This window comes from Zalophus californianus, chromosome 3, assembly GCF_009762305.2.
Source record: "Zalophus californianus isolate mZalCal1 chromosome 3, mZalCal1.pri.v2, whole genome shotgun sequence".
Classification (NCBI taxonomy): domain Eukaryota; kingdom Metazoa; phylum Chordata; class Mammalia; order Carnivora; family Otariidae; genus Zalophus; species Zalophus californianus.
Genome location: NC_045597.1, coordinates 137,855,218 through 137,882,526, shown reverse-complemented (window position 1 = coordinate 137,882,526; position 27,309 = coordinate 137,855,218). Strand labels below are relative to the sequence as shown.

The following is a 27,309-nucleotide window of genomic DNA, read 5'->3' as shown; positions in this document are numbered from 1 at the left end:
ATAGGCTGAACAATTACTGAAATTCACTCAGGGTTGAGAATAGTTTTTGCCCTCCAGTAGGAGTAAGAAAATGTGATAATATATTGAGGCATTGTTTAAAAGTCCTCAAAAGGATATCATCTTGGTAGCATGACTAAATTAGCAATAGACTAAAGGCTGCAGTGAGGAAAGAAATTGAAGCTATTTGAAAGAATCTAAGTGGAATCTCTATAGAGATTGAAAGTATATCTGAAATGGGGGCACCTGGCTGGGCCAGTCAGTGGAGCATGCAACTCTTCATCTCAGGGTTGTGAGCCCCATGTTGGGTATAGAGATTATTTAAAAATAAAATCTTTAAAATCTTAAGAAGTAATGAAGAATACGTTGCATAATATTAACGGCATATTAGGCATCAAAAAGGAAAGATTTGTGAACCAGAAGACACAACTATAGAAAACATCCAAAATGTAGGATAGAAAGTTTAAAAAAAAAATTAACATAGCATCAGTGACCAGTGGGGGACAGTATCAAGCAATCTAGCTTGGAAGTGTAATTAGAGTCAGAAGGAGCAATGGTGAGGGGCCAGGGAACAGTACAGTTATTTGAAGATCTAATGATCAAAAAGTTTGTAATTTTGATGAAAACCCACAGATCCAAGAAGTACAATAAGCTACAAATAAAAAAAAAAAAATGAAGAAAACAACACCATGGCATATCATAATCAAATGGCTAAAAACCAGTACTAAAGAGAAAAATCACAGGAGTAGCCAGAGAGGAGAAAACCAGGTTATGGGAAAGGAAAATTTTATTCCTAAAGTGGTACTTTACCTCAGCCTGGGGAAGTTGTTCATCCCTCACATATGACATCAGAATGTGTAGACAACATATTTAGGATCCAGAAATTAAACATCTATCAGTTTCTTTTGAATTTTGTTTTCATATTCCAGCTTCGGAATGTGTTTATAATTTTATGGCTTTATAGGATCTTAAATGTGCACACTCATACACAGAAACACAATGTACATTTTTTTTTAAAGAATTGATTTTTACACTGTTTTCTTTATTAACATCTATAAAGTTTATTTCAGTGTAAGGAAAATAAGTCAAAGGAAGAAACAAATTATTTTTCTTTGTCACTGGTACACTTACACATTGTAGAAAGTTTTTTAAAAAGGCAGGGGGAGAAGGGGAAGGAATACATTTTACATAGAGATGAAAAATACAACAGTTCTCATCAGAAACTATGCAAGACAACAGAGTGACATCTTCAAAGTACTCAACAACAACTAAAAAAAAAACCTTTCAAAAATGAGGACAAAAAATATTTTTTGAAACAAAAAAAAGCTGACTGAATTCGTCACCACGAGACCTATACTACAAGAATGTTAAAGGAAGTTCTTCAGACAAAAGGAAAATACCAGATGGAAATTTAGATCTATACAAAAGAATAAAGAATGCCAGAAATGGTAAACATGTGGATAAGTCTAAAAGATGTTTCTTTCGTTTTAGTGAATATTTAAGATAACTGACTAAAGCAAAAAAATAGTAATATTACATAGTTTATACAAGTATATGACAACACTAGCATAATGTACAGGGTGAAGAAAGCATACTGTCATACGATTCTTACACTACACATGAAGTGGTATAAAATAGTTATAAGCTAATAGGAGACAAAAGGGATTCATAAAAATATGCAATTTATTCAAAAGTATGGAAGAGACAAAAACAAAAGAGCAAACAAAGTATATAGAAAACAAAACCAAGATGGCAGATTTTAAATCCAATCGTATTGATGGTTACCTTAAAGGGAAACTACCCAAACACTCCACTAAAAGGCAAAGTTGTCAGATTGGATAAAAAAGCAAGATCCAACTATATGCTATCCACAGAAACCCACTTTAAATATAAAGACCCAGAGAAGTCCAAAGAAAAAGATATGCCATGGAGACAATAATTCAAAGAAAAATAGAGTGGCCATATATATATTAAATATAGTGGTTTTCAGAACAAGGAATATTAATGGGAGTAGCGAAGGTAAAATTCATCAAGAGAACATAATTTAGAATTTTTATTCACCTAATAACAGGTTCAAAATACATAAAGCAACAACTAAAAAGTGAAATAGATCTGCAATTGTTGATGGAGAGTTCCACACTTGTTTCTCAATGACAGAACGGACAAATAGAACATTAATAATGAGATGGAAGACTTGAACAATAGTGTCAACCAGTTTGGCCTAATTGATATTTATAGAAGTATTCTACTCAGCAACAGAACGCATGTACTATTCAAATGAACATGGAACATTAACCAAGATAGACAGTATTCTGGCCCAGAAAACAAGTGTCAGTAAATGTAAATGGACTGAAATCATACAAAGCATATCCTTGTACCACAACAGAATTAAATTCAAAATAACACATACCTGAAAAATTTCCCACACATTTAGAAATTAAACAACTTACTGCTAAATAACTCATGGATTAAAGAAGACATTAGAAAATACTTTGAACTGAATAAAAAGAAAACTACAACATATCAAAGTTTGTGGAATACAGCTAAAATAGTGCTTATGTGAAATCTTTACCACTAAATGCTTATTTTAGGAAAGAAAATCTTAAATCAGTGAGTTAAGCTTCCACCTAAAACTAGAAAAATACATAATTAAACCAATGGAAGGAAATATTAAAGATGAGAGCAGCAATTAATGAAATAGGAGAAAGAGAAAATCTGAATCTCTTTCACTAGAGCTTTAAAAAGGGTTTTAACTACATAGTTTAATAATTTCTTGTGCATTTTATTCTAACCTTTTTCCTAGTATATTATAGAAACACTTCCATGCATAATGTATGTTAACAGTAAACTTCAGGTGACATTCTTAACAACTAAGCCAAAGAGAAATTGAAACCTGGTTATGTGGAACTATACATTAGTACAATATTGGCTTCAAGGAATTGTGGATCATAAGATAATGTGGATTGGTCTGAGGGTTCTTTGTCTCTTGGTATTCAGTTTACCTGGCTATCATGTGTGTATAGAGATTATCTGTCAGTCAGCTATGGATTAGTACAGTGGTTTTTATTGCACATCCAAGTATGATTCATTCATTTTCCTGTCATACCTTCATAGCACAACTTTAGGAGATTGGTATTTTGAAGTATCATTGATTCACTGTGTTGACTTTTTATGACTGGTACTTGAATGCAAACCTATTAATCCAAGTAATAAAACTAAACTTTCAATATGAAGTGTTTTAGGTTATGGCATTTGACAGTGTTAAACTTTTAACTATGATTCAGTTTAAAGGTAAGGTTCTCATTAAAGCTCCTGTGGCGGTGGGGGGGAAGAAATTTGCTTCTGAAACTTAAAGAAGTCTAAACATTAAAATCATGGGTTTTCTAATACTTTAAACACTCATATTTTGAAACAAAGTATTTTTAAATTACTGGTCTTATTTTTTCATATCTATTTTTATATTATTTACTATACAGTCTGTACCTATAACTTAATAAAAGTAAATAAATAAATAAGTGGAATCCCTGGAAAACTTTGCTGTTTCAAAGTAACTTTGAAACTACTGCCTGAATCCTAGGTTTCAGATTGATGGCTCTGTGTCAGGAGCTACTCTGGCAGCTGAGAACATAACACAGACCCAAGAAACTGTGTGTGTGTCCTAGCATGAATATGGTTGTGTGTGATTCTAAGTTCACTTGGTCTACACCACAGTTAACTCAGCTGTAGTTTTAGAGATACTTCTCCCTCACTGAGGTCGTGTTCATTTGGGAGGTGGGGTAGAGAAAGGTGGATCACGAAGCAAGCCATAAAGAAATGTACTCTCTGAATAAGGCCTGCATAGAATTAGGGGAAATAGACTGTATGAGTGTGGAATTGGTAAGAATCCCTTATTTGTCTGTACATGTTTACTTAAGGTGTCATTTTATATACCAACCACTAAAAACCATTTTTATAATATTTTGGATGGGGAAGAACTACCTTAGTATATTGCCCTAATAGTTGCCCTACTAATTAAGACTAGTATTAAAGTCTGACAGTTATTATACCAGCGTTTTCCTACTGTTATTCTTCATATTCAAGGAGACATCATTTATTAATGGTCTGGCCAATGTATGTCTCACAGACTTTTATGGTATCTCACCGTTTTTTCATTCTTAAAACCTTGGGTCACTGATTTTCTGTCATTTGTCATCCTCTCCGAAATGGTACTTCTGACTGTTAACTATTGTGAGGTTAAGTGTAGCCTCACAGAGCCCCTGCGAGCTTTCCCCTGTACCGTCCTCCTCTATAAGCAGCGAGGTGGAGAAGCTGTTCGCACCTGGGCCGCTTCCCCCGAGGTCCCAGACCTCCATGCAGTACCCCATTCAGCCTGCTGGGGGCACCGCATGGGGCGACGGGTGTGCCCCTCTGGTTCCAGGCACTATTTCCGCAAGTGTTTGGTGCACTCCTTCCACCTTCCCTGCTGTGGGCACTACAGTACACATCCCTTCCATCAGGACAAGAAGCGTAGGCACGGCTAGTGTGATGTCAGTGCTGGGGGCTTAACCATAGCCAAACCTCACTGTTTGTTAGAGATCTTTCGTCAAGAATTTTGAAGCCACTAGGGGCACCTGGGTGGCTCAGATGGTTGGGCGTCTGCCTTCGGCTCAGGTCATGATCCCAGGGTCCTGGGATCGAGTCCCGCACTGGGCTCCCTGCTAGGCAGGGAGCCTGCTTCTCCCTCTGCCTCTGCCTCTCTCTCTGTCTCTCTCTCTCTCATGAATAAATAAATAAAAAAATTTAAAAAAAATTTTTGAAGCCACTAGTCGAGTCATTTTGACTAGATTTAACTAATAAAAGGACAAGACGGTATTGTCTTGATACTAAAGATACTCCTATTTTGAGTACCTACTCCCTACTGCTTTTTGCAGGGAATCCCTACACAATTTTATATATTTGTTGCTAATGATCACAGCCAACATTATGCATTCTTTGCTCATGACTTAATAGTATAAATCAAAATACATTAACTGAGGTGGCAAAATCAGGCCTAAAATTCTAAATTTCAAATATTTTGGATCGAAATTAAGCCATCTTGGTGAGACTAAATTGGTTACATAAAAGAGTACATTCTGGTTGCTCGAAAGATAAAAACGGGGGGGGGGGGGGGGGGGAGGAGCAAAAACCTTTCCTGCCCAGCTGCCTCTCTACCTACATTGCTTTTCGTTTTGATTTGGATCATCGCCCAGTACCAGGCTGCAGAGCTGACTCACCAGAGCCTCCCAAATGTCAGTCCTCTTCCCCCAAAGTTTCATTTCCCCAAATGTGTGTATGTCTGTGTGTGTGTGTGTGTGTGTGTGTGTGTGTGTTTTAAATAGGCTCCATGCTGGGCGTGGAGCCCAACACGAGGCTTGAACTCACAACCCTGAGGTCAAGACCTGAGCTGAGATCAAAAGGCAAATGCTTAACTGAGCCCCCCAGGCGCCCCTCCCCAAATGTTTTTATCGCCTCCAATATAGTTTACATTTGCAGCAGGCTTTGCAGGCATGCTCCTTGGCTGTTTGCATTCATGCTTATTTCTAGAGGGAGTGTTATGGCTTGGAAGGGACAATGAAGATAGGCTGAAATTTTCTTTGCCCAACGCATAGATTTATTTTCCTCTCCTTTTATTATTGACATTCAAACTGAAGATGGGAATGTCAGAAGCATGATGAGATGTTCTGGCTTTCTTACAGAAGCCAGGGTTTGGGACAGTATCACAGTAGGCCCAGTGGTGAAGAGCTTCAGTGTCTACCCAGGTCAGTGCCGGGGAGACACCTGGCCCTCAGCCTGTGCCACGGGGGCCTCTCAGTAGCCCATTCACTTCCCTCCCTGTGTGTCCTCAGCCTGGTTCTGACCAGCTCCTTCTCTGGGATAGGCTTTTGGGATCCGTTAATTAACTCGGTCTTTCATCTCTGTTCCTCAGTGATGTCCGTGATGTTAACATGAAGGGAGTTGTTCACAGGTGGAAAGCAATCTCAGATGTCATGGTAATAAAGTTGTCTTCTTTCCAGTTATAGAAAAGGACCTTCAAACTAGTTGCAGTGCTCTTTGTTCATGAAGGTATAATTCATGCTGTGTACTCTGCCGCTTTCATTTGTCAAGATGTACCAGAGGTTTGGAGGTGGCCTAGAAAAAAACCTGTGGCCAATTTACAAGGTTGCTTTTCTCAGGACCATCCTTGACCTCCCTGATAATGTTACACACTGAAGCTGCTTGCTCTCTTGGATTATCTTACCAAAACACCCTCCCCAAAGGGATCCCCTTTCGGGGGGGCGTAAATTGATCAAGTGATTTGTTCAAATAACTCTAAGGAAGAAATAATGGTCAGTTTCCCACCTTATAAAGCCAGCATATGTCATTAAGGTCACACAGTAAACAGCAGAAACAGACTGTAAGAAACATTAAGATTAGTGGATGTCATAGAATTAAATAAGACACTACTAACACCTCGTTTAATCTTAAGACCACTGTCCCCACTGTCCATCAGCCTCACCTATAAAAAGCACAGACAAGAAGCCAGAAGTTTGTGTTTTTCTTTTAAAAGGCCTTCAAAAGGAATATAGATTACATATGTTCTTGATTTACATCCAGTGCTAGCAAGTTCTGAGATGACCTCATCTGGATCTAAGAATCAGTGAATGGGAAAAGGGACAAGGGGGTAAGGAAGAAGGACAAAGAGCTGACATGACAGCCTTGGAGAATAAGAAACAGGAAAAGTAAAACACAAACTTTTGAAAACATAAAAAATCTGGACCCATTTAGAATCAAAATCCTATGGAAAATGTCCCTAATGATTGTCTGCCAGTTGTTTTTGTTGTGAAGACATCAGTAATTCTGAACCCTAAATGCTGACCAGCGGCTGCTCCCTAAGAAGGTATCTACTATGTTATAGGGCATTCCAGGCAAAAGTTGCCATCTGTTATAATGTGGGGCCTCAGGCCAAGCCCTGGACCCCTTGAGAACCGCTCCAAGCCTACTGTCTCCCAAATTCCACCCCAGAATCCTCCTAAGCAGAAAAATTCCTTAAGGTGCAACTTTTGACCTTTTAGTTATTATATTTTGAATGCGCATTACATTCCGATTTAGTCATTTTTATGACAGGTACTCAGAATATACCCATATCAAACAGAATGATCTGCGGGTACCCGTGCCCGAGAACTTTGTGTGCAGGAACAGCACCCCATTTCCATCGTGCTGGGAGGAACAGCTCTCCAGTTGTCCTGCTTGAAGTTGCATGATTTCTGTGATTAATTTTTAAAGATACCTTTTTCTGAATTGGTAAATATATGATATAAACATCACGGATTATGTAAAACTGCACATAAAATAAAACATTCAGATAAAGCACTTTTAAAAAGTATTTGTTGGGGCGCCTGGGTGGCTCAGTTGGTTAAGCGACTGCCTTCGGCTCAGGTCATGATCCTGGAGTCCCGGGATCGAGTCCCATATCGGGCTCCCTGCTCGGTGGGGAGTCTGCTTCTCCCTCTGACCCTCTTCCCTCTCGTGCTATCTCTCATTCTCTCTCTCTCAAATAAATAAATAAAATCTTTAAAAAAAAAAAGTATTTGTTGGGGCACCTGGATGGCTCAGTTGGTTAGGCAACTGCCTTCGGCTCAGGTCATGATCTCAAGAGTCCTGGGATCGAGTCCCGCATCGGGCTCCTGGCTCAGCAGGGAGTCTGCTTCTCCCTCTCCCTCTCCCTTGTCATGCTGTTTCTCTCTCTCTCTCAAATAAAATCTTAAATAAATAAGTAAAAATAAAAAAGTATTTGTTACTTTTTCTTTAATGCACTTGACATTTATTGTATGACTTTCGAGTCATCCAAGAAAGAAACTTGCTTTCACGTCCAGCAGCCCTTCTCTGAATCTCTGGCCAGTTCCAGTTCCTATCCCCCCTTTTCCGCAAACTCCTCATCTGCTTAGTACCCGAACTCCCATTGTAATGCAGAGACTCTGGCTAGTGAACTCCCGTAGCCTTCTGGCCTCCAGGCCCCATGACTCCTGATAGCCATCCGCTCCCCTCCTTCCCTTTTCCCAACTCAGGGAATGGGGAAAATAATTCTCTTCTTCAAAGCTAATCCCTCTGCCCTGGATCCTGTCTCCGTTTGCCACCTTCAGGAACTTTACTCCATTAGTTACCCCCTCTTTCCCAGAAGTCTGCAATCTGCCATCCCCCTCCCTCCTCACTTCGAAGCCTGTTCCGCTTTTGTTCCTGCTGCTGATGCGCTCTTCCCCTCTGCTGTGCCTCTGATCCAGCTGGTCACCAAGGCCTGTTGATTCTGCCGCCTACATAACTCCTTTACCACTTCCTCTGTCACCGCTGCCTGAGTTCCAGCCCACACCGTCTGTTACCTGGACTCCTGCCACACATGGCCTCCCACCCGATTTGTCTTCCGCCAGCCTTGCCTGCCTGTGTCACTCACCTTAAAAATCTTCAGTGGCCCTGCATTGTTCACTGGGCAAAGTATGAATCTGTAGGCATGGAAAAGAAAGGCCCTGTCTCTCTTGACTCTTGCCATGTGGTCATCCCCACCTGTGCCCATGCTGAACTTCCTTATGACTCTCTAAACATACCACTGTTTGGCTCAAGCCAGGTACTTTTGATTTCCTTGGAACAATCAAGGAATTTTCCTAATGCACCCCATCCAACACACACACCCCAGTCCTGCCCCACAGGTCACCCGGCTGACCCATCTCTTGGGGTGTATCTTAAGCCTGCACAGTGCCTCTCCCCCAGCTTCCCATGCACTTTGCAGGCACTTTCTCCGGAGCGTTTTCACACTGTATGTAATGGGAGAAACCTACAGTGAATCCCTCGAGCCAGCATCCTTTTTATCTTTGTGTTTGTCATTACCTAAAAAATGTTCATGCATGACTAGGAATGACCACTGAATGAAGTCCCTGTTTTGATGACCTCTAGGGGAATAAAAAAGACAAAAAAGGCTACCGTATTCCATTTTTACAAATAGAGTCCATTGTCGAGCCATAGAGGTCACAAAACAAAATTTAAGAATTTTGAATTATAAAGATTCAAAAGGGAATCCAGTCAAACCCTGTTACACAAGTAGATGTTTCATAAGCTTCCGGTGCTTCAGTCCCCTTTCTAGAACCGTTTCCTGAGAGCTGTATAAGCTACCTTCCAAGTGGTTTAAACAGAGAGAAAACCACGCAGCAGTCCCACATGGCTCAGGACACCCTTATAAAGCACCGTCCAAGGGGGAAAGGTATAAATAACCATTTCCTAGAGATTGCATTCTGATCTCACACGTGATCCTTCAGTCAGAGCGCCAGCCTGCTCAGACCGTTCAAATCCTTCCTTCGGTATTTGTCAGATGAAGAAACGTCCCAAGATTTCCCAGATGCCACACCCACCCTTCCAAACAGGTGGGGAAGGGACTTGGTTCCGTCATAACCTTTCAATATGCAGTGCTGTCTGCCACAAGCCCGGTTTTAAGTTACCTCACCTCATCCACTCTGTTTTTGCTCTCCCACATGGAACTTTACGATCCCTCATCATGAGATACCTGGCAGGTACGAGACTGGGACTTACTTCCTCTCTGCTTCTAGTCCATTTCTATTAACCTCACCAAGTCAAGTGATACTGGAGTATCCGAGATCTGGCACCATCTAAGCCAGCAGGTATCCCAAAGACATTCCCTAAAGCTAACGTCATGCTTCTATAACTACTTTGTGATTATGTAATTTTTTTTTTCAAGATTTTATTTATTTGACAGAGAGAGACACAGCGAGAGAGGGAACACAAGCAGGGGGAGTGGGAGAGGGAGAAGCAGGCTTCCCACTGAGCACGGAGCCTGATGCAGGGCTCGATCCCAGGACCCTGGGATCATGACCTGAGCCGAAGGCAGATGCTTAACGACTGAGCCACCCAGGCGCCCCTACGTAACTTTTTTTTTTATACAAGTCAGTGCTGTTTCACTCATTCCCCTCAAAGCAAAGCAAGACTGCATACTTTATCCAGTTTTATTCACTCGGAGGAACACAAACACAAAGACATCACAGACTATCTGAATGTTGATCTGGGCTCTGCTTTAGAAACTCTAGGAAATGCTTTCAATTTACAGGCACTGAGCATCAGTAACAATCCGGAAGCAACTGTCTGCATTCCTGATGCTTTTCCATAAAAGACATAGAAGAGATTATGGCCTTCTTTTCAAAATCAACACATTTTGTACTCAAGCTCCCTTGGCAGTGACCAGAGTCACAAGCACATACCTCCTTGGAAGGAACCAACACCAGGTTATCCATGATAGCCTTATTTAGCCAGTATTAGTATTCTGAATTCTGACATACCTTTTCTCATTGATCTTAATAATATGGATTTTTTTTTTCATTTTAACATCTTTGGAATTGGGATTTCTCTTATAATCAATGGTTTGTCATAATTTACTTGGCTTGGTTTTTTTAAATGGAATATATGCATCTTACATTCATTATAAGTCTTGTGTTCAATAGCATCTTAAGTTTGAAAAAATAAGTTATATATTATCTTAAAAATCATTTACCTACTTGATACATAAAAAGAACAGTAGCAAAAATGACCATCTTAATGGCGAATTTCATTATTTTCAGTAGCTGTTTTGGCAGATATTTATGTTGGAGCCAAATCGCCACACTTTGTGATTTTCACTCTGTTTTCTGCAGGAGGAAATCATACATATAAGAAATTTTCTCAGGTAAATGTACCTTGACACACAGATCAGTGACTTCCTGGTTCCCTCTCCCTTTTTATTTCTTGAGTGTGTTTTCAGCCAATATTTGCTCAGAAATTTTTTTTTCCTTAGAAGTCTCAAAGTATTGTGATAATATTCCAGATTTTTTTCTTTTTTTCTTTAATATTGGGGTGTGGATTCCTTGCTTCTCTTTTCTACCAATACTTTTTCATCTGAGTTAAGCTAGAATGGCTTCTCTTTCCTATACAGAAAAGTCTAGAGGTATCTTAGTGTTTGAATCCTCTCTTTGGGGATTCCTTTCTTAGGGATAAAGGAATCAAATGCAGTAAAACATTTCTGAGGCTGGAATGATTCGTGCATAATTGCTACACTCAAATAGGGTTTCTGATTAACTGTAGCTTCTGCAGTTTCTAAAATATATTCATTCCCTTAACTAACACAGTAAGTATCAAATGGTTTTGAACAGAAATTGGCCCTTTTTGATGATCCAGTTGTGACCAGTCACCAAGTATCACGTTCACCATCTGTGGTCACAGAAGGTAGGTCATCCAACAAAATCCTGATGGGACCCAGACATACCCTTCGTCACTGCTTCCTCCTCCTCCATGCCATAGCACTCAGAAAATGCCAGTATTTGTGTAACTCAGAGATAAGGCTTACAGCTGGAGGGGACAAGTTGGAAAACCACTGTAGAAATTGTTTTGCAAAGTAAATCACAGAATACTGGTTTTAATGTATCACCATTTATGAAACAAAGAAGAAATCGAGCTCTGGCAGAAATTTTGACTGCTTGTCAGTTCCAGTCAACCAAGGTTTTTCTAAATGTAGCCACACCGCGCCTCTTCGGTACTAACTATGGTTTGTATTTCAGTGCTTTGACAGAAAACAATCTCCTCGTCCGTGTGTTTTCCCCTCTGGCCACTCTGTCACTCACTACTCTTTTTCAGGTCCATACATTCAGAGGGCCACACTGGTGTGAATACTGTGCCAACTTCATGTGGGGTCTCATTGCTCAGGGAGTGAAATGTGCAGGTAAGAGCTCTTCCGTTTTTGCTTTATTGAGTTACAAAGTTAGAAGGAGTAAGTTATAAGATTTGCTGTTATGCATATACAATGGGCTTCTGGATCCTGGTTTGCTCTTAACACACATGCAGTAGGCTAGATTCACAGACAGCCACTTTGGAAATTGGCAGTTTATCTGCCCTTAACCTTCTTGTACTTAGTGGGCAGCAGACTAGGGATCTGGTATTAGTCCATTAAAAAGAAAGAAGTCGGCCTGTTCAAAAAGTCTGATAAAAGGAGATAAAAGTAAGGCAGTTATATTTAACTCTTGCCTTTGATGTTACAGTAACTAAATTTATAAAAATGATTTTTTTAAAGCAGTGTACAGGGACCTATGATTGTTGCCTTGGAAACTGAATTTTAAAGATAACTTGTTAAGCTGGATTGTCCTTACTACATTTTTTGCAAAATCAAATTGAAGCTTTAAAAATCTGTGAATTTATCTTCAAAGATGGTTACCAAATTCTGAAAAACCACTTAGTCAGTAATATTTTGTTTGTGACATTCTGAAATCTTGAATATGCCAAATCCTTTTTATAAGATATGACCATAGTAGTTTTAGATTATAAATTTAGAAACTTTGAAGATTTACACATAAAGAAATAACCAACTCTGGGATTTATTGAAATGCTTTATGAAAATAAGTTATTCACAAAATCATGTGAAATTCATTTGTATAAAACAACTATACCAAAATTGGCCATTTATTCAAACTACTCTAAATTCTGACATAGGCTTAAAAATAAACATTTAAATTACAGTGTTTGGTCAAAGACATTTCTTTCTGCTATTTAAATTGTAAAACTAAAAAATACATTCTTACATGTCTTTTAGCATGAAGCTTAACACTTAAAAATATATACTAAAAGTAAAGTATTTCAAAACGGTAACTGTAGTAATTCTGTCAAGTTTATCGCTAAAAACCCACATTTCTTTTGTGGCATGATTTTTAAAACATTTTTAATTCTAGTATAATTAGCATACATGTATCCTATAGTTTCAGGTGTACGGTATATAGTGATTCAGCAATTCTACACATTCCGAAGTGCTCATTGTGCTAAGTGTACTGTAAGGACCCTCCTGCTCTGCCATCTTCCCCGGAAGTCCCCTGCGGCGTGATTTTTCTAAGATTTTTTTTGATTTATTTATTTGGGGAGGGGTGGAGGGAGACAGAATCTCAAGCAGACTCTATGCCCGCCAAGTGCAGAGTCTGACACAGGGCTCGATCTTATGACCCTGAGATCATGACCTGAGCTGAAATCAAGAGTCAGACACTCAACGGACTGAGCCACCCAGGCGCCCCCACCCCCAACTCCATGGCATGATTTTTAGCGGAATATTTTTGTTGCCCATTATGTGCAGAAATTTCTAGGGTCTGATTTTTCTTACTTCTAAACTGCATTTTTTAAAAAAGGTACAATATGCATTGCACATTAATGTTCCAAGTCCTTCTTTCAGTTATTATCCCCTTAGCATCACTAAGGCATGATAAGATTCCAGGCATACATCATTAGCCCAATCCATTCAAGGACCTCCCTGTCACACACACGGATAAGAATTCCCCATGTGTTGACTTTGAACCGTGTAGAGGTATCTGTCAAAGAGTGTCTCAGCTCAGATTGTCAGTCTGACTCCTCCATCATCCTAGAGGGATGACAACCCCATTTGCAAGTCTGTCCGGAGAATAAATGAGGATAATCTTGTCAGCCTCCAACTGGTGGTTACCGAGTCAGGATGAGATTAAGGAGGCTGTGGGCGTAAGCCTTTGAACTGGAGGAGAACACATTGGAACCTCAAGTATTCGTAAAGTAATGTTAAGACCATCTACACTGTGGGTTTTCAGAGGTAAATGGAGTGCTCTTTCCAGAGCACGTATCACCTGCTTAAGGAATGTTGGTCTCAATCAGCATGTTTTGCCTTTATGACACAGCCAGACCAGCCAAGACCTTGCAACAGTTTCTTAAAGACTTTGTGTCACTAACTTAAAAGCTTTTCTTTTACTGGAATAATGATGTGTATCACTTAAGTTTTGAAATATGAAGCCCATCTACATAAGAGTTCTGAGTTTGCTATGTTAGCAGAGAATTGGTACGTGTATGGATAATCTTTGACAATATGCTACAATCCCAAATCATGTTTGAAAGAATGCTTTGGAACCTTTATGATAGTAATAATATGAAGGAAAAGGAAAGAGAAAGTGATCTGTCCCCTCCCACAGCCATCCGCCTTAATTGCCTCTACAGCTTGTTGCACAACTGTGCAGGAATTGAAAGAAAAGCCTTGAGGAAATTTTTCATTTTTATGCCTTGTCCGTAAAAACATTTTATATTCTGTGATTTGAACCATATTAATGTAGAAGAACAAGTCAACTCACTTTTTTAAATGTGAAGGTTGGCATTTGAATTAGTTGTTTTCTCTGACAACGAATCCTTAGATCTGAAATGGCTCATCCTGACCTTTGAGCCTTCCACTTTAAAACACAATGCAAAGAATTAAGACTATAAAGAGAGAGAACTCTGGTAGGTTGAACAAATGGCTCCCTAAAGAAGTCCACTTGCTAATCCCTGGAACCTGTGAATATGTTACCTTTAATGGCAAAAGGAACCGTGTGATTAAAGTTAAAGGTTTGAGATGAGATTACCTTCGATTATTGGGGTGGACCCAGTATAATCACAGTCACGGGGGTCCCTACAAGAAAGAGGCAGAGTCTGAAAAAAAGGACAGAAGCAGGGGTCAGAAAAGGGAGGAGATGCTGTACCACTGGCTTTGGAGAGGGAGGAAGGGGCCAGGAGCCGAGGAAGGTGGGCAGCCTCTAGAAGCTGGAAAAGGGGGAGAGGAACACATCCTCCCCTGGAGCCTCCAGAAGGGGCACGGGCCTGCTAGCACCTTGATAGCCACCTAAGGCAAACTGACTTTGGACTTCTGCGCCCCAGAACTAGGGCATAAACTCCTAATGTTGTAAGCCACTGGTTTGTGGTCATTTGTCACCGCACCGCTAGGGAACTAGCACACTAGCCACTAAACATTCAGCATACCACTTCCAAAGGCAGAGGGCAGGCTAGCTGTCTACCAGAGAGGAGATGTATTTATCTGCTTTTGATCCTAAGACAGCTTGCTTTGTTCTGCTGTCTTGTTTCAAAATCCACCAAGGCAGAAGAGAGCTCGTCAGGCATTTTTCAGGGAGTGTTTCCCACAAGCCTCAGTTTTATATCTCCCCACCCCCTCTACTTTTTGTTGTTAAACATCATGTGAAGTGTTGGGTGGTGTTCCAGTCACCAGGCTGGCAGAGTTACTGTCGGAAGCAGACGGAATCCAGCTAGTAAGAGGCAAGCTGTCCCTTCCGCCCCACAAGCTCTAGGCCGGCTGCTAAGCTCGCTGCTGCCAAAGGGGGCCACGGAGGGCCACGGAGGGCCAGTCAGTGCAGACAGGGCCTTTGCGACACCAGCCACCAGATTCCGGAGCAGGCATGAAACATCCTCTTCATCTACCAACGTCTTCCTCCCTCAAAACTGCTTGAGGGCGCCTGGGCGGCTCAGTTGGTTAAGCTACTGCCTTCGGCTCAGGTCATGATCCTGGAGTCCTGGGATCGAGTCCCGCATCGGGCTCCCTGCTCAGCGGGGAGTCTGCTTCTCCCTCTGACCCTCCCCCCTCTCATGCTCTATCTCATTCTCTCTCAAACAAATAAATAAATAAATCTTTAAAAAAAAAAAAAAACTGCTTGAAAGAGTACAAGGAGGGTGCAGGGGGCTATGGAACTGCAGCTTGGGAGTGGGGCTCCGACCAAAATATTTATGAGCACAACCGGTAGTTTTTAACAGCAAAGTTCAAAGGAGCCTCATTCAGACAAAATAGTTTCCCCAAACCATTTGTCCTTTCTCTACGAAATGTAAGCTTGTAAGTTAAAATAATCTGTTGTTTTATAATCATTGAGACTGCCAAACACCCCTCCCATCAAAAAGACCATTATTCCACCAGCATTCCTGAGTTGTTTTCAAGTTAGCCTTGCCAGAATAGTCTAAGAATTAAGCCAGATAATAATTGTAAATCACACGTCAACTTGGTATTGGTTATTCAAGTGACTCTATTTTTCCAGTGTGTCAATAGCATGCTGTTACACACACACACACACACACACACACACGGAATGGGAGTTTTTTCCTAATAAAAGCATATTCATTGCTTAAAGTATACAAGGACTTAGCTTTTAGGTTGAAGAGAAGGAGTGGAAATAATATTTTAATTACTGCTTTGATTGTACCTAAAAAGTTATGTTTGTCCTTTTTTTTGTTAAAGATCATATTTATTCATTTATTTGAGAGAGAGCGAGCGAGCAAGCATGGGGGGGCGGTGCAGAGGGGGAAGGAGAGGGAGAGAGAATCTTGAGCAGACTCAGTGCTGAGCACAGAGCCCCACACAGGGCTTAGTCTCACTACCCTGAGATCATGACCTGAGCAGAAACCAAGAGCCACATGCTTAACCAACCGAGCCATCCAGGTGCCCCTGCTGTCCTTGTAAATTACCAGTGAGAAATTGATTAGACTTGCTTAGAAGTTTCATATAGCAGTATTTTCACAAATATCCCAGAGAACAAGTTATTCTTTTTAATTTTGCTTATGAAAGTAGTGACTTCTGATACATATTAGAATTGGGCTATTCCCACTTTTCCTGGATGGGGATTCAGGGAGGGGGGACATCTAAGGGATACGTTTTAGAATAAAACTTTCATTCACAATTATTTAAAATATGAACACTCATGGAGCACCTGGCTGGCTTGGTTGGTAGAGCATGCGACTCTTGATCTCGGGGTTGTGAGTCCAAGCCCCACGTTGGGTATAGAGATTATTTAAAAAAATCTTTTAAAAAAATAAATAAAATATGAACACTCAAAGAATGAGCAATTATCTTTCCTTTCAAAACACACATTAACATTACCCCTTAAGTCTATCAATATAATGTAAATAATATCACCTTTTTTCAAAAGATAGATTTTTGTGCTTTCTAGATATGAAACATGTTTTTTAGGGAAATCAAGCCCCAGGAAATCTGAAATCTGAGAGTAGCTTAAAGTCAGTAGTTTAATAGAAACATTAATAAAGGACAGAATAAAATGCAGTTTGAGCTTTTTCATTTTTCCTTTCATATGGTTTAGTCCATGCTTATTAACTTGAATGATTAGGAGGGGGAAATGTGGTTTAATTGTAGCATAAAAATAACCTACTAAACCAAGAGATGCAACAAAGGAAATGATCTTCTATGGACTTTTGTTGTTGTTTATAGTCTAGAGCTTCCTTGGGAGAAATGGAACGACAGAGGTGTTATATGACGTTAATAAATAAGTATGAAAACCAAATAAAGTCTTAATGGCAAACTGAAATATTGATGTATGGCTAGTCCCTGCAGGAGCGATTTTCAGAGCGAGCTCAGAGCTGGTATATTGCACCGTGAACTTAAGGGTATTAAAGATGCTTTATTTTCATGACTTTGCCCTATCCTGTGTTTGTCTGAAGGACTTCGTATCCAATGCCGCCAAAAATTTGGCCTTTGAAATTTATTTCTAAAATTGAGAATGTTGTCCCATAGTTCAATCTTATTCAAATAGAAGAAAGAATGTCAGTTTAGAAAACATTTCCCTCTTCCTTAATTCCTAAATCTGAGCTCAGTCATCACTTTACCCACTTTTCACTGAGTCACAAATAATCCTAGGAGCCTAATGTTTAAAGTGGTAGGTAACTCCAATTATTGAAAGTAAAAAGGTTAGTATTAATATTAGACCACTAGTGCCATTCACAGGTTTTGATATTGTGTCAAAATTTTACTGGTTTGCTTTGTAATGGTTTTCCATATGGAATTTATACATAGGGAAAGAATATGACAATAACAAGAATATAATGGGTAGCTTCTACCACTGCTTTTTAAAGGTCCTTGCCAGTGATTTCACTCATATGTGGAATTTAGGAAATAAACTAGCAAAGGGGAAGAAAAGAGAGAGACAAACCAAGAAACAGATTGTTACCAATAGAGAACAAACTGCTGGGCACCAGAGGGCAGGTGGGTGGGGGATGGGTGAAACAGGTGATGGGGATGAAGGAGCGCACTTGTGATGGGCACAGGGTCGTGTATGGAAGTGTTGAATCACTCTATTGTACACTGTGTGTTAACTGGAATTAAAATAAAAACTTAAAATAGTACATGGATATAAAAAAGTCCTTGCCAAATCATATATATATAAAACAGTAAAATATAGCAATGTCTTTTAAACTTAAGTATATACAACAAATAATGGGTACAACAAACATTACTGAATAAGAGGTTGAAACTAGCAAATTCATCTTAAGGGCTGAAAACCGTAACGCAGAGTGTATGACACACTGCCAGTGAGGAGTGGCATGCATCACTTGGTGGGAAGAGCACAAGCGGGGCATCCGGAGGCCAAGGCTACATCACAGTTCTAGCACTTTCTGGCTGAGTAACCTGAACAAGTCATTTAGCCTCTTGGAGCTTTATTGCCTCTATCTGTAAGGTAAAGGCACTGGGATAGGCTGCTACCAACAGCCCTTTCCAACTGGATCTGTCGCTTCTTTGTACACGAAGTATAAGACACACTAATATGAAATTATGAAGCTTTGCTTTTATACATTTAAAATCCCGTGTAGGAGTTCTTCTGGTTCTGGATGAGATGAATAAATAGGTTTCATTTTATTCTTCACAATATTAGTAACAAAAGACCCTGTACAAAATCTATACGTCAACTATGAGAAGACTCTGAAAATGGAGAAAAGCAGGCAGGCTAACCCAAGGAACTCAGCAGCAAGTTGCCTGGTGGTTGGGGGTTGGCTTTTTTTCCTCCCTCCCGTGTACCCCCAGCCTGGGCACGGGAGCAGCCCACAGCCCATCAGTGCCAACAAGCACAGACAAAAACATAACCCACAGAAAAGCCTGCTCTTCCTAGCCAAAGCCCTGGGAAAATGTAGCCCAGCCAGCCAAACCATTCCATCCTTCCTGCTGTCCTCCAGGAAAGCATCACGAACAAGGCACAGTGCTGCTGCCACCGCACCCTCCCCCTGCCCCACCACTGCCGCAGTCTATGGGCAGAACCTGGTTTCGCCCCGCCCTGTAGTCCCCAGGGTGCGCCTCTCCCCCGGGAGTGAGTGGAGCCCTGTCATTCCTCACTGCCTCACAGGAAGAAAGTGGTACCCCTCCTGGCTGAGCCTGTGGGTGGCACCTGGACTTCTGTCCCTACCACGTAGTAGAAAAAGCACCCTCTCAGCCCAAGTCTGGGTGGAGCCCTGTCTTGATGCTGACCTGCAGTAATGGGGCAGCCGAGACCAGGAGCATTAACTTGTCTTCCACATGTACCCTATAGTTCCACGCAGCTCGGCATTCCTTCTCAGGCAGGTTTCTGGGCAAACCCTGGCTTCCATCCTCACCCTGCAGTAACTAGGAGGTGGCCCTCTCCTTCCCCAGGATGTGGGGTACAGGGCGCCTGGTGGCTCAGTCGTTAAGCATCTGCCTTCGGCTCAGGTCATGGTCCCAGGGTCCTGGGATCGAGCCCCGTATCGGGCTCCCTGCTCCGCGGGAAGCCTCCTTCTCCCTCTCGCACTCCCCCTGCTTGTGTTTCCTCTCTCGCTGTCTCTCCCTCTCTCTGTTGGAAAATAAAATCTTAAAAAAAAAAAAAAGAATGTGGGGTACAGTCCTGCCATTGGGGTAACATACAAGTGGGGGGGGCAAAAAAGTGCTACAGTAGCACTACAAAGGCTCTGTAAACTAGGTTGATGTTTGAACCCTGGCCTACAGAAGTGCCCAAGGACATGCATTCTAAATACCAACGGGCTGTCTGCTGAAAGGGAGATTTTCAATAGGAACCAGAGTCTTCTTGTAACACTCAAAAATATGCATGATTCAATTCAAAATTGAATTCATATTGAGAAGCAGGAAAATCTCAACTCAGACGAGAAAAGACAATCAACAGGTGCCGATACTGAAATGACCTAGATGCTAGAATTCTCAGACAAGGAAAGCAGCTATCATAATACTGCTCCAGCAAGCAATTATAAACACTCTTGAGACAAATGAAAAATAGGAATTAGAAAATGAAGATAAAGGGTGCCTGGGTGGCTCAGTTGGTTAGGCGACGGCCTTCGGCTCAGGTCATGATCCCGGAGTCCCAGGATCGAGTCCCACATCGGGCTCCCTGCTCAGCAGGGAGTCTGCTTCTCCCTCTGCCCCTCCCCCCCTCGTGCTCTCTCACTCTCTCTAAATAAGTAAATAAAATCTTTAAAAATAAGAAAAAAGAAAAGAAAACGATAAAAATAAGCAGAAATTTTAGAACTGAAAATTTTATTAACAATAAACTCACCAGACAGATGGGCTCAATAGCGGAATGGAGGTGACAGAGGAAGGACTTGGTGAACCTGGAGATAGATCAATAGACATTATCCAACCTGAACAAGAGAAAGTAGATTTTGAAAAGTGACCTGAGCCTCAGAGACCTGTAGCAGAATTGCCAAAGATTTAACATTTGCGTTGCTGGAGCCCCAGAAGAGGATAGAGGCCAAAAAAATATTTGAAAAATGAGTGGCTGAAAACTCCCTAGATTTGGTAAAAGCCAAGAAAAATGAAGTACTTATTTGGAGACACTTTTATGTAAATGAAATGTATGAGAACAGTAAAGAGGAAGCAGCTATAACCCCAGTCATCCAGGTCCTGTCACATTCACATGTGACAAACAGAACTGGCTCAGAGTTCCACCTAGCTTCTGACCGTAAGTTGATTAGGACAATACCATGTTAACGGACCCTGGGGTGCTGCATAGAAAAGGCCTCTCAAAAGTTTCTTCTTGATAATGACAACAGCATAGTCCTGGTAAACACTTCTAACCTCCTACACATAAGAAATTGCATATATTAGTATTAAAGCCTCACATGAACATAATAATGGATAGATAATAATAAATATTATCCCTATTTTACATAACTGAGGCACAGGAAAGGTAAATCACTCAAAATCGTACAGTTAATAGATGATAGAGCTAATTCTAAGTTATAGAAGTTATAGAAAACATTAAAATGTTCAGGGGAAACAAGGTCTTTTAAGTGGACCTTTTGCCATTGATATGCCTTATGATTGAATCAGAAATTTTATCTGTAGCTAATAGAGATATAAAGAGGAATTGGGGGTCTGGGTAATGTAGTCATTTGGACATTGTCTAAGTATACAGAATGTTGTTGGGTCATTTCCTCTGATAGTATAGATCAAGCTCTGTGCTCTGGAAGCCCCTTTCTGTATTCAAAGAAGCAGCTGCTATTCTTTAGTGATGATAATGTTGGGCATTGTTGGCACTGGCCATGCCATCTCCAGTGCTGTTCTCTTACACACGTGTGCAAAGACTCAGTGTCCCTCGATACCTAGCTTGTCTGCACATGGGAGGTGCTCGCTACATAGGAATTCCTCCCTTTGAGTCACACGGGCCTTACGTACTCATTGCAAGTTGGCAGTGTCTACATAGTTAATGAAAGAATGATTCCATTTATAAATTTTGGCAAATGTTCCTTATCTCTGTTTATTGTTACTGCTGTATAGAACTAGACCGCAGCTCTACCAAGTCATTATTACAATGATAATCACCAACATTTGCTGAAAGAGCAAGCAAAACTAAAGCTTGCCCAGTGACCACAAGCAGTGGTCATGGACTTGTAGGATTTTCAAATTGTTTCGTTAAGACCTGGATATAATTGAATCATATTTACAAGGGGTCAACATCAAGTTCTTAAGAAAAACATCAAATGGGTTATGTTTTTAAAAACAAAGATGACATTTATTTTAAATTATTCAGCGATGGTTTTAACACTCTTCACTCTAATTTAGCAAAATATTTGAATTCCTCTCTGTCCCTTCTAGAATTCCGTTGCTCTCTTGTTGAAAATCAAATATCTCCTAACATTAACTAGAAGATGTTTGGGTTCTAGCATCTTAGAAGTTGTAAAATTACAAAGCAAAGGCCCACACTTCAGGAGAGGCAAGATGGTATATGTATTAAAATCGTGGACCATAGAAACATCTATAATGCTTGAATCTCAGCTCCACTACACACTCATTGCATGACCTTGGGTAAATTACCTAACACTTATGTGCTTGGTTTCATCAGATTTATAAAATGAGAAGAAAAATAGTACCTATTTCATAGAGTTTTGTGAGCTTGATGGAAATAATGTAAAGCACTTGGACTAGTGCTTGGCATCAGTAAGCTGGTGCTAATAGTAAATAACAACTGTGGCTATTTTTAGCCACTAAATTATTTTATATATATCTCGAGGCTTATGAATACATATGAATATGAGCAGCATGATTTTAAGAGGGCCCTGGGATACTCTTACTTTTGGAGATCTGATTCCTCTTCATATCCAACATATTAAAATATAATTATATATCCCACATCAAATATAATTTTTATGTCACTTTAAGGAAATGGACAATTTTAAGTTGCCTATTTGGCATAATATTACATTTTGTAGACATTTAAACACTTATTAATTTTGTTTTATTTGGGTTGAATGTCTCCTGAGATCACACAGCAAGTAAGCGATGAAGCATGAGCTAGAATTCTCATCTGCTGACTTAAAACCAAAATTTTCCAAGAGAAAAGATGGGAAGAATGTTTTTACACTCTGCAGAAACTACTGGAAGCTAGTCCCCTTTTAAGCCTAACTCAAGCTGGATGGAGTGTCTTTTGCTAAAATAAACAATCCAGGATGCTCAAAACTCTGAAAACATTGATGAATTTTTCCTTTCTCTATTTTTTTTTTTTTTAGATTGTGGTTTGAATGTTCATAAGCAGTGTTCCAAGATGGTCCCAAATGACTGTAAGCCAGACTTGAAACATGTCAAGAAGGTATACAGTTGTGACCTTACAACACTCGTGAAAGCCCATATCACTAAGCGACCAATGGTGGTGGACATGTGCATCAGGGAAATTGAATCTAGAGGTGAGGCGTTTCCAGTGTGGTTCAGCAGTTGTAATGCACCATGAATGCAAGTTCTAATGCCCTTCTGGGTGCTTCATTGACATAATCCAGTTGTCTTCTGTAAGTTTAGGGGGGGATGATTTCAGATGTCAAAAGATCTGAAAGTCTGAAATGAGTTAATTTAGCAAATAACGAACCAGCTTGATCTTAAGGTACATTTAACTAGTTATAGGAAATATACTTAAATATTTTTACGGATGATGGATCTTCTAGTCTATAAAAGTTGACATGTAGATAGCAATTTGTTTTTCACTTTTTACATTTTTTTCTAGGTCCAAGAAGCAAAGGTGTAAATGCTCTGTTAAAACTATCCTAAGCCAAAACACAGAGCTGCATCCTCATTATTATTTCCCATTTGGGAAACTCTGGTATGGGCCTATTAATATGGTTATCTTAGTCTTCGGTTATGTAAAAGAATTTATGGTATAATTGGGGCGATGAATTATTTCCCTTAAGACTCAACATAAGTGATCTAATTAGACTAAGTGATGAGCCAAATTACAAATAGTCAGGTAACAATAGGTCAGAGTTTAAAAACTGAGTGCAATGGTTTTATTTTCTAAACAAGTATATTTAATCATTCTTTCAGGCACATTACTTCCCCAGCCTGAAGTATGGGAAGAAGTTAAACTCTGGAGAAAAGGCGTAATTCCAAAGAAACTAATTAGCTCCCTTGCTTTATTTTTACAGGTCTTAATTCTGAAGGACTGTATCGAGTATCAGGATTTAGTGACTTAATTGAAGATGTCAAGATGGCTTTTGACAGGGGTATGTTCTTCAGCATGTTCATTAACTTAGGACAACAATGCTGTCTGCCAGAATCTAATGACTTAGATTCCCCCACCACAGAATCATCACTGATTTTATTTTAATCAGTGCCATAAAGGAAAATTGTAACTGTGGAACATAACCTAGTTTGTTGGGGTTGGGGGGATGCTGGAGATCAAAAGAGGCTTTTCCAGAGAATAGAGGTTGACCAGATAATGGTTGAGTAGCAAAGAAACAGGATATGTAAAGACTTCGGCAAGAAAAGAGTGTGCAAAAACCCTGAGGCTGTCCTTGTCAAGGCCCTGAAAAGTGCTGTGGCGTAGAACGTAAGAAGTGAAAGGAAAGTGGACTAAGAGACAATGAATATAATATCTTACTATAGAAAGAACTAGCTGAATGGTAGAAGGGTTCTCAGATCACCCTCCAAATTCGGTTTAACCTGTCATATGACTGAACTATAAGGTTGGCGACTTTATTTTCCAAACCAAAAATTGGATGTGTACCCTATAATGAGACAGGATATTTGAAATTTGGATTCTCATAGAAAAATAATAGATAATGGAAACAGGAACCGTGTGGCAGGAGAGAATACCAGTATTCTTTCTTTTTTCCTGAATAAAAATTTTGATAGAGGTGATACTTGCCTTCTTAATTCTTCTACCTTCCTTTTGTGCTCTCCCATCCTCTTCTCCAGGTCTTTGGGCCCCCAGGACCTACACACTTGCCTAAGGTCCCCCATTGAAGCATTCTTCATTGCCTTTTCTTCCCAGAAAGTGGTCTATCCCAATTTGTACTGCCACTGCCCGTGATTTCAACCCAAGTATGAAAGACAGATACCAGTGATCTAATTCTAACACTTGAATGCGAGTGTCTGATAGGCCATGGTATTTTGCATTTAAAAGAGACTTCTTTAAAGAAAAACAGACTTCATTAGAGTAGTTTTAGGGTTACAGTTTTAGGTTAACAGTAGTCTTAGCTTACAAAATTTCACAGACAGTACAGAGATTTCCCATATAAGCTCTCCTCTCATGCCCCCCCAGCCCAGTTTCCTGTTATTAATATCTTGCATTAGTTTAGTTATGTTTGTTAGAACTGATGAACCAACATTGATACGTTATTAATAACTAAAGTCGGTAGGTTACACTGAAGTTCACTCTTTATGTTGTACAGTTCTGTGGGTTTGGCAAATGCATAATGTCATATATCCACATTACAGTGGCACACAGAATTTTCACTACCATGAAAATCATTTGTGCTTTACCTGTTCTTCCTTCCCTTTCTCCCCCTGAGCCCCTGGCAACCACTGTTCTTTCTACTGACTCCATAGTTTTGCCTTTCCCAGAACGTCATATAGTTGGAATCATAGAGTATGTAGCCTTTTTCGGCTGATTTCCTTTACTTAGCAATATGCATTTAAAGTTCTCCCATGCCTTTTCATAGCTTGATAGCTCTTCTCTTGCTGCTGCTCAGTAACATTCCTTTGTCTAGATACATCACAGTTTATTCGCCTATTGAAGGGCATCTCAATTGCTTCCAAATTTTTTGGCAGTTATGAATGAAAGTGGTGTTACATATTTGTGACCACATTTTTGTGAAGACATAAGTAGTTTTCAGCTCTTCTGGGTAAATACCCAGGAGTGTGATTGCTGGATTATATGGTAAGAGTATGTTTAGCTTTGTAAGAAACCGTCCACCCCACAAAGTGACTGTACCATTTTGCGTTCCCAGCACTTTACAGTACTGTGGCTCCACATCCTCTCCCAACATTTGTCATCAGGGTTCTGGATTTTCGCCATTCTAATATCTGTGTAGGGAAGAGGCTGCTTTTTAATTGCTAGAAATCATTCATAAGCCAAACGGAATAAAAGAAATCTAGTATAAGATCAGCTCAGAGTAGGCGCTAATTAAATCTTTTGTAGATGAAAATTCAGGTATTTTAACCAGTGACTAAATGCAGGGTAGTAAAGGAAGGCCAGCTTAACTCGAGTCTGAAGGCGCAGCACCTCTAAAATACTCTTCTCTTTTATAACTTCTCTTGTTACTTCAGCACTCTGAAGTTTTGTTTCACTTCATTCTCGTACTTCTCACTATCTGCCTACCCCCAGGGCTTAGACAACATCCCTAGTCATGGTCATGTGTCAGAGCCTAGGGTGAGTCAGAGGTGGCCTTTTTTAAGTTAGGAGTGCCTTTCTTGTTATTTTTCAAACCTCTAGGTTTATTTAAAAAAGAAAGAAAAAGCAATCCCACATCATTCCCCTAGGAATTCTCAAGTACTGCTGGAATTTACAAATATTGCTGTTGACCTCTGTCCTCTTGTACCCCCCCCCCAGTTAAACCTGGAAAAATAACTTCAGAATAGAAAATTAAAAAAAGGTTTTGCTTTCCACAGAAAATTGATCATTTATATACATCAGCACACTGAATTTGATATTAAAAACTGACGCATTGCCAATCTCTAAAGACTGTATACAAAGAGATGTTATGAAAACAGTGCTCTGCATCCAGGTACTTAACTCTTACTGTTTTTAACATCCTTCCAAGATGGTGAGAAGGCAGATATTTCTGTGAACATGTATGAAGACATCAACATCATCACCGGCGCGCTGAAACTATACTTCAGGGATCTCCCAATCCCACTCATCACGTATGATGCCTACCCGAAGTTTATCGAGTCCGCCAGTAAGTATGAAGGCGCGAATTCCGAATAACCTCACAGAATGCCTCCTCCTGGTACTCACTTCTCCAGTTTTTTTGCGTGTCTTGAACGCGTACTAAATATCTCCCCTCACCTCTCTGCACGGCTAATATACTCAAGAGTTTTGAACTCCTCTCTAATGTCGGTTATTTGTGACTTCTGCCATCAGAAGCCTCTTTGTAATGTGCTAACCCTCATTTTCCAAAATAAGGCTTTTCCCAGTGCTCCTTAGATAAGGACCAACACTTCTACAAAATAAAAATGAATAACTAGAAAAATAAAATTGAAAAACAGGACCAAACTATTTTGTTACTAGATTCAGCTAGTCATAAAAGTTGCTCTATGAGATCCCATAAAAGTTTCTAAATTCTTACTTTCAATTTCTGTCCTTACCCTGTGACAGACCATTAGCAGGCAATTTGTGAACTGGCACTGGTCCGTAGATCATACTTTAAGGAGCACTGTTTTAGATCAAGAAGTGGTTTTTTAAGTTCTAGTTGAGATGCAAATGAGAAAAAAAGCAAAGGCTCATATGCCAAATTTTATTTATGGTGCAAAACTCATACCTGTAATTCACACTTCATTTTTTTTAAAGAAGGGAATTTTTAACAGATTTTAAGTGTTAGCATTGCCCTTTTTTAGAAAAGATAGGCTATTTCTATCATTCGCTTTTCTCTCTTAAAAACCATATGTTGTCTTGATCTTTAAATAATAACATCACTTTCTTAGTAACACTGATTTGCTTTTGACTTGGAAATTTCGTGAAGTACAGACTTGCTTTGTTCTAATTTTTAGTTTCCCCTTCAGTGCTTTTGTTGAGAATTTCTGTGGTTAGTTCCCTGGAGCCCTGATTTCTTGCGGGTCAGCCCAGCTCTCATGTAGAGAACAGCCAGGAGAATTACACTGATTTGTACAAATGTCCATGTTAGGAGCCTGAAAGACTCTAGATCTCTTCCATCGGAATTTAAGTCCTCTTATTTTGGGATGGATTCAGTGCTGATCTTGAAAATTGTCTGCGGGAGCTTATGGTTGTTTTGTGGGCCAGACGTTTCTGC

The 27,309-nt window shown here is 40.0% G+C and overlaps 1 protein-coding gene across 3 annotated transcripts in view; it reads left to right on the top strand.

Annotated features, from left to right (window-relative positions):
- Nucleotides 1-27,309, top strand: part of CHN1 (chimerin 1) — a 195,217-nt gene that overhangs the window by 159,912 nt on the left and 7,996 nt on the right. For all 3 annotated transcript variants that reach the window (XM_027589622.1, XM_027589623.1, XM_027589624.2), the window contains 4 exons: nt 11,656-11,740; nt 22,579-22,752; nt 23,482-23,559; nt 26,101-26,238. In XM_027589622.1, coding sequence (XP_027445423.1) covers nt 11,656-11,740; nt 22,579-22,752; nt 23,482-23,559; nt 26,101-26,238 — 475 coding nt within the window. The remainder of the gene's footprint in view (nt 1-11,655; nt 11,741-22,578; nt 22,753-23,481; nt 23,560-26,100; nt 26,239-27,309) is intronic.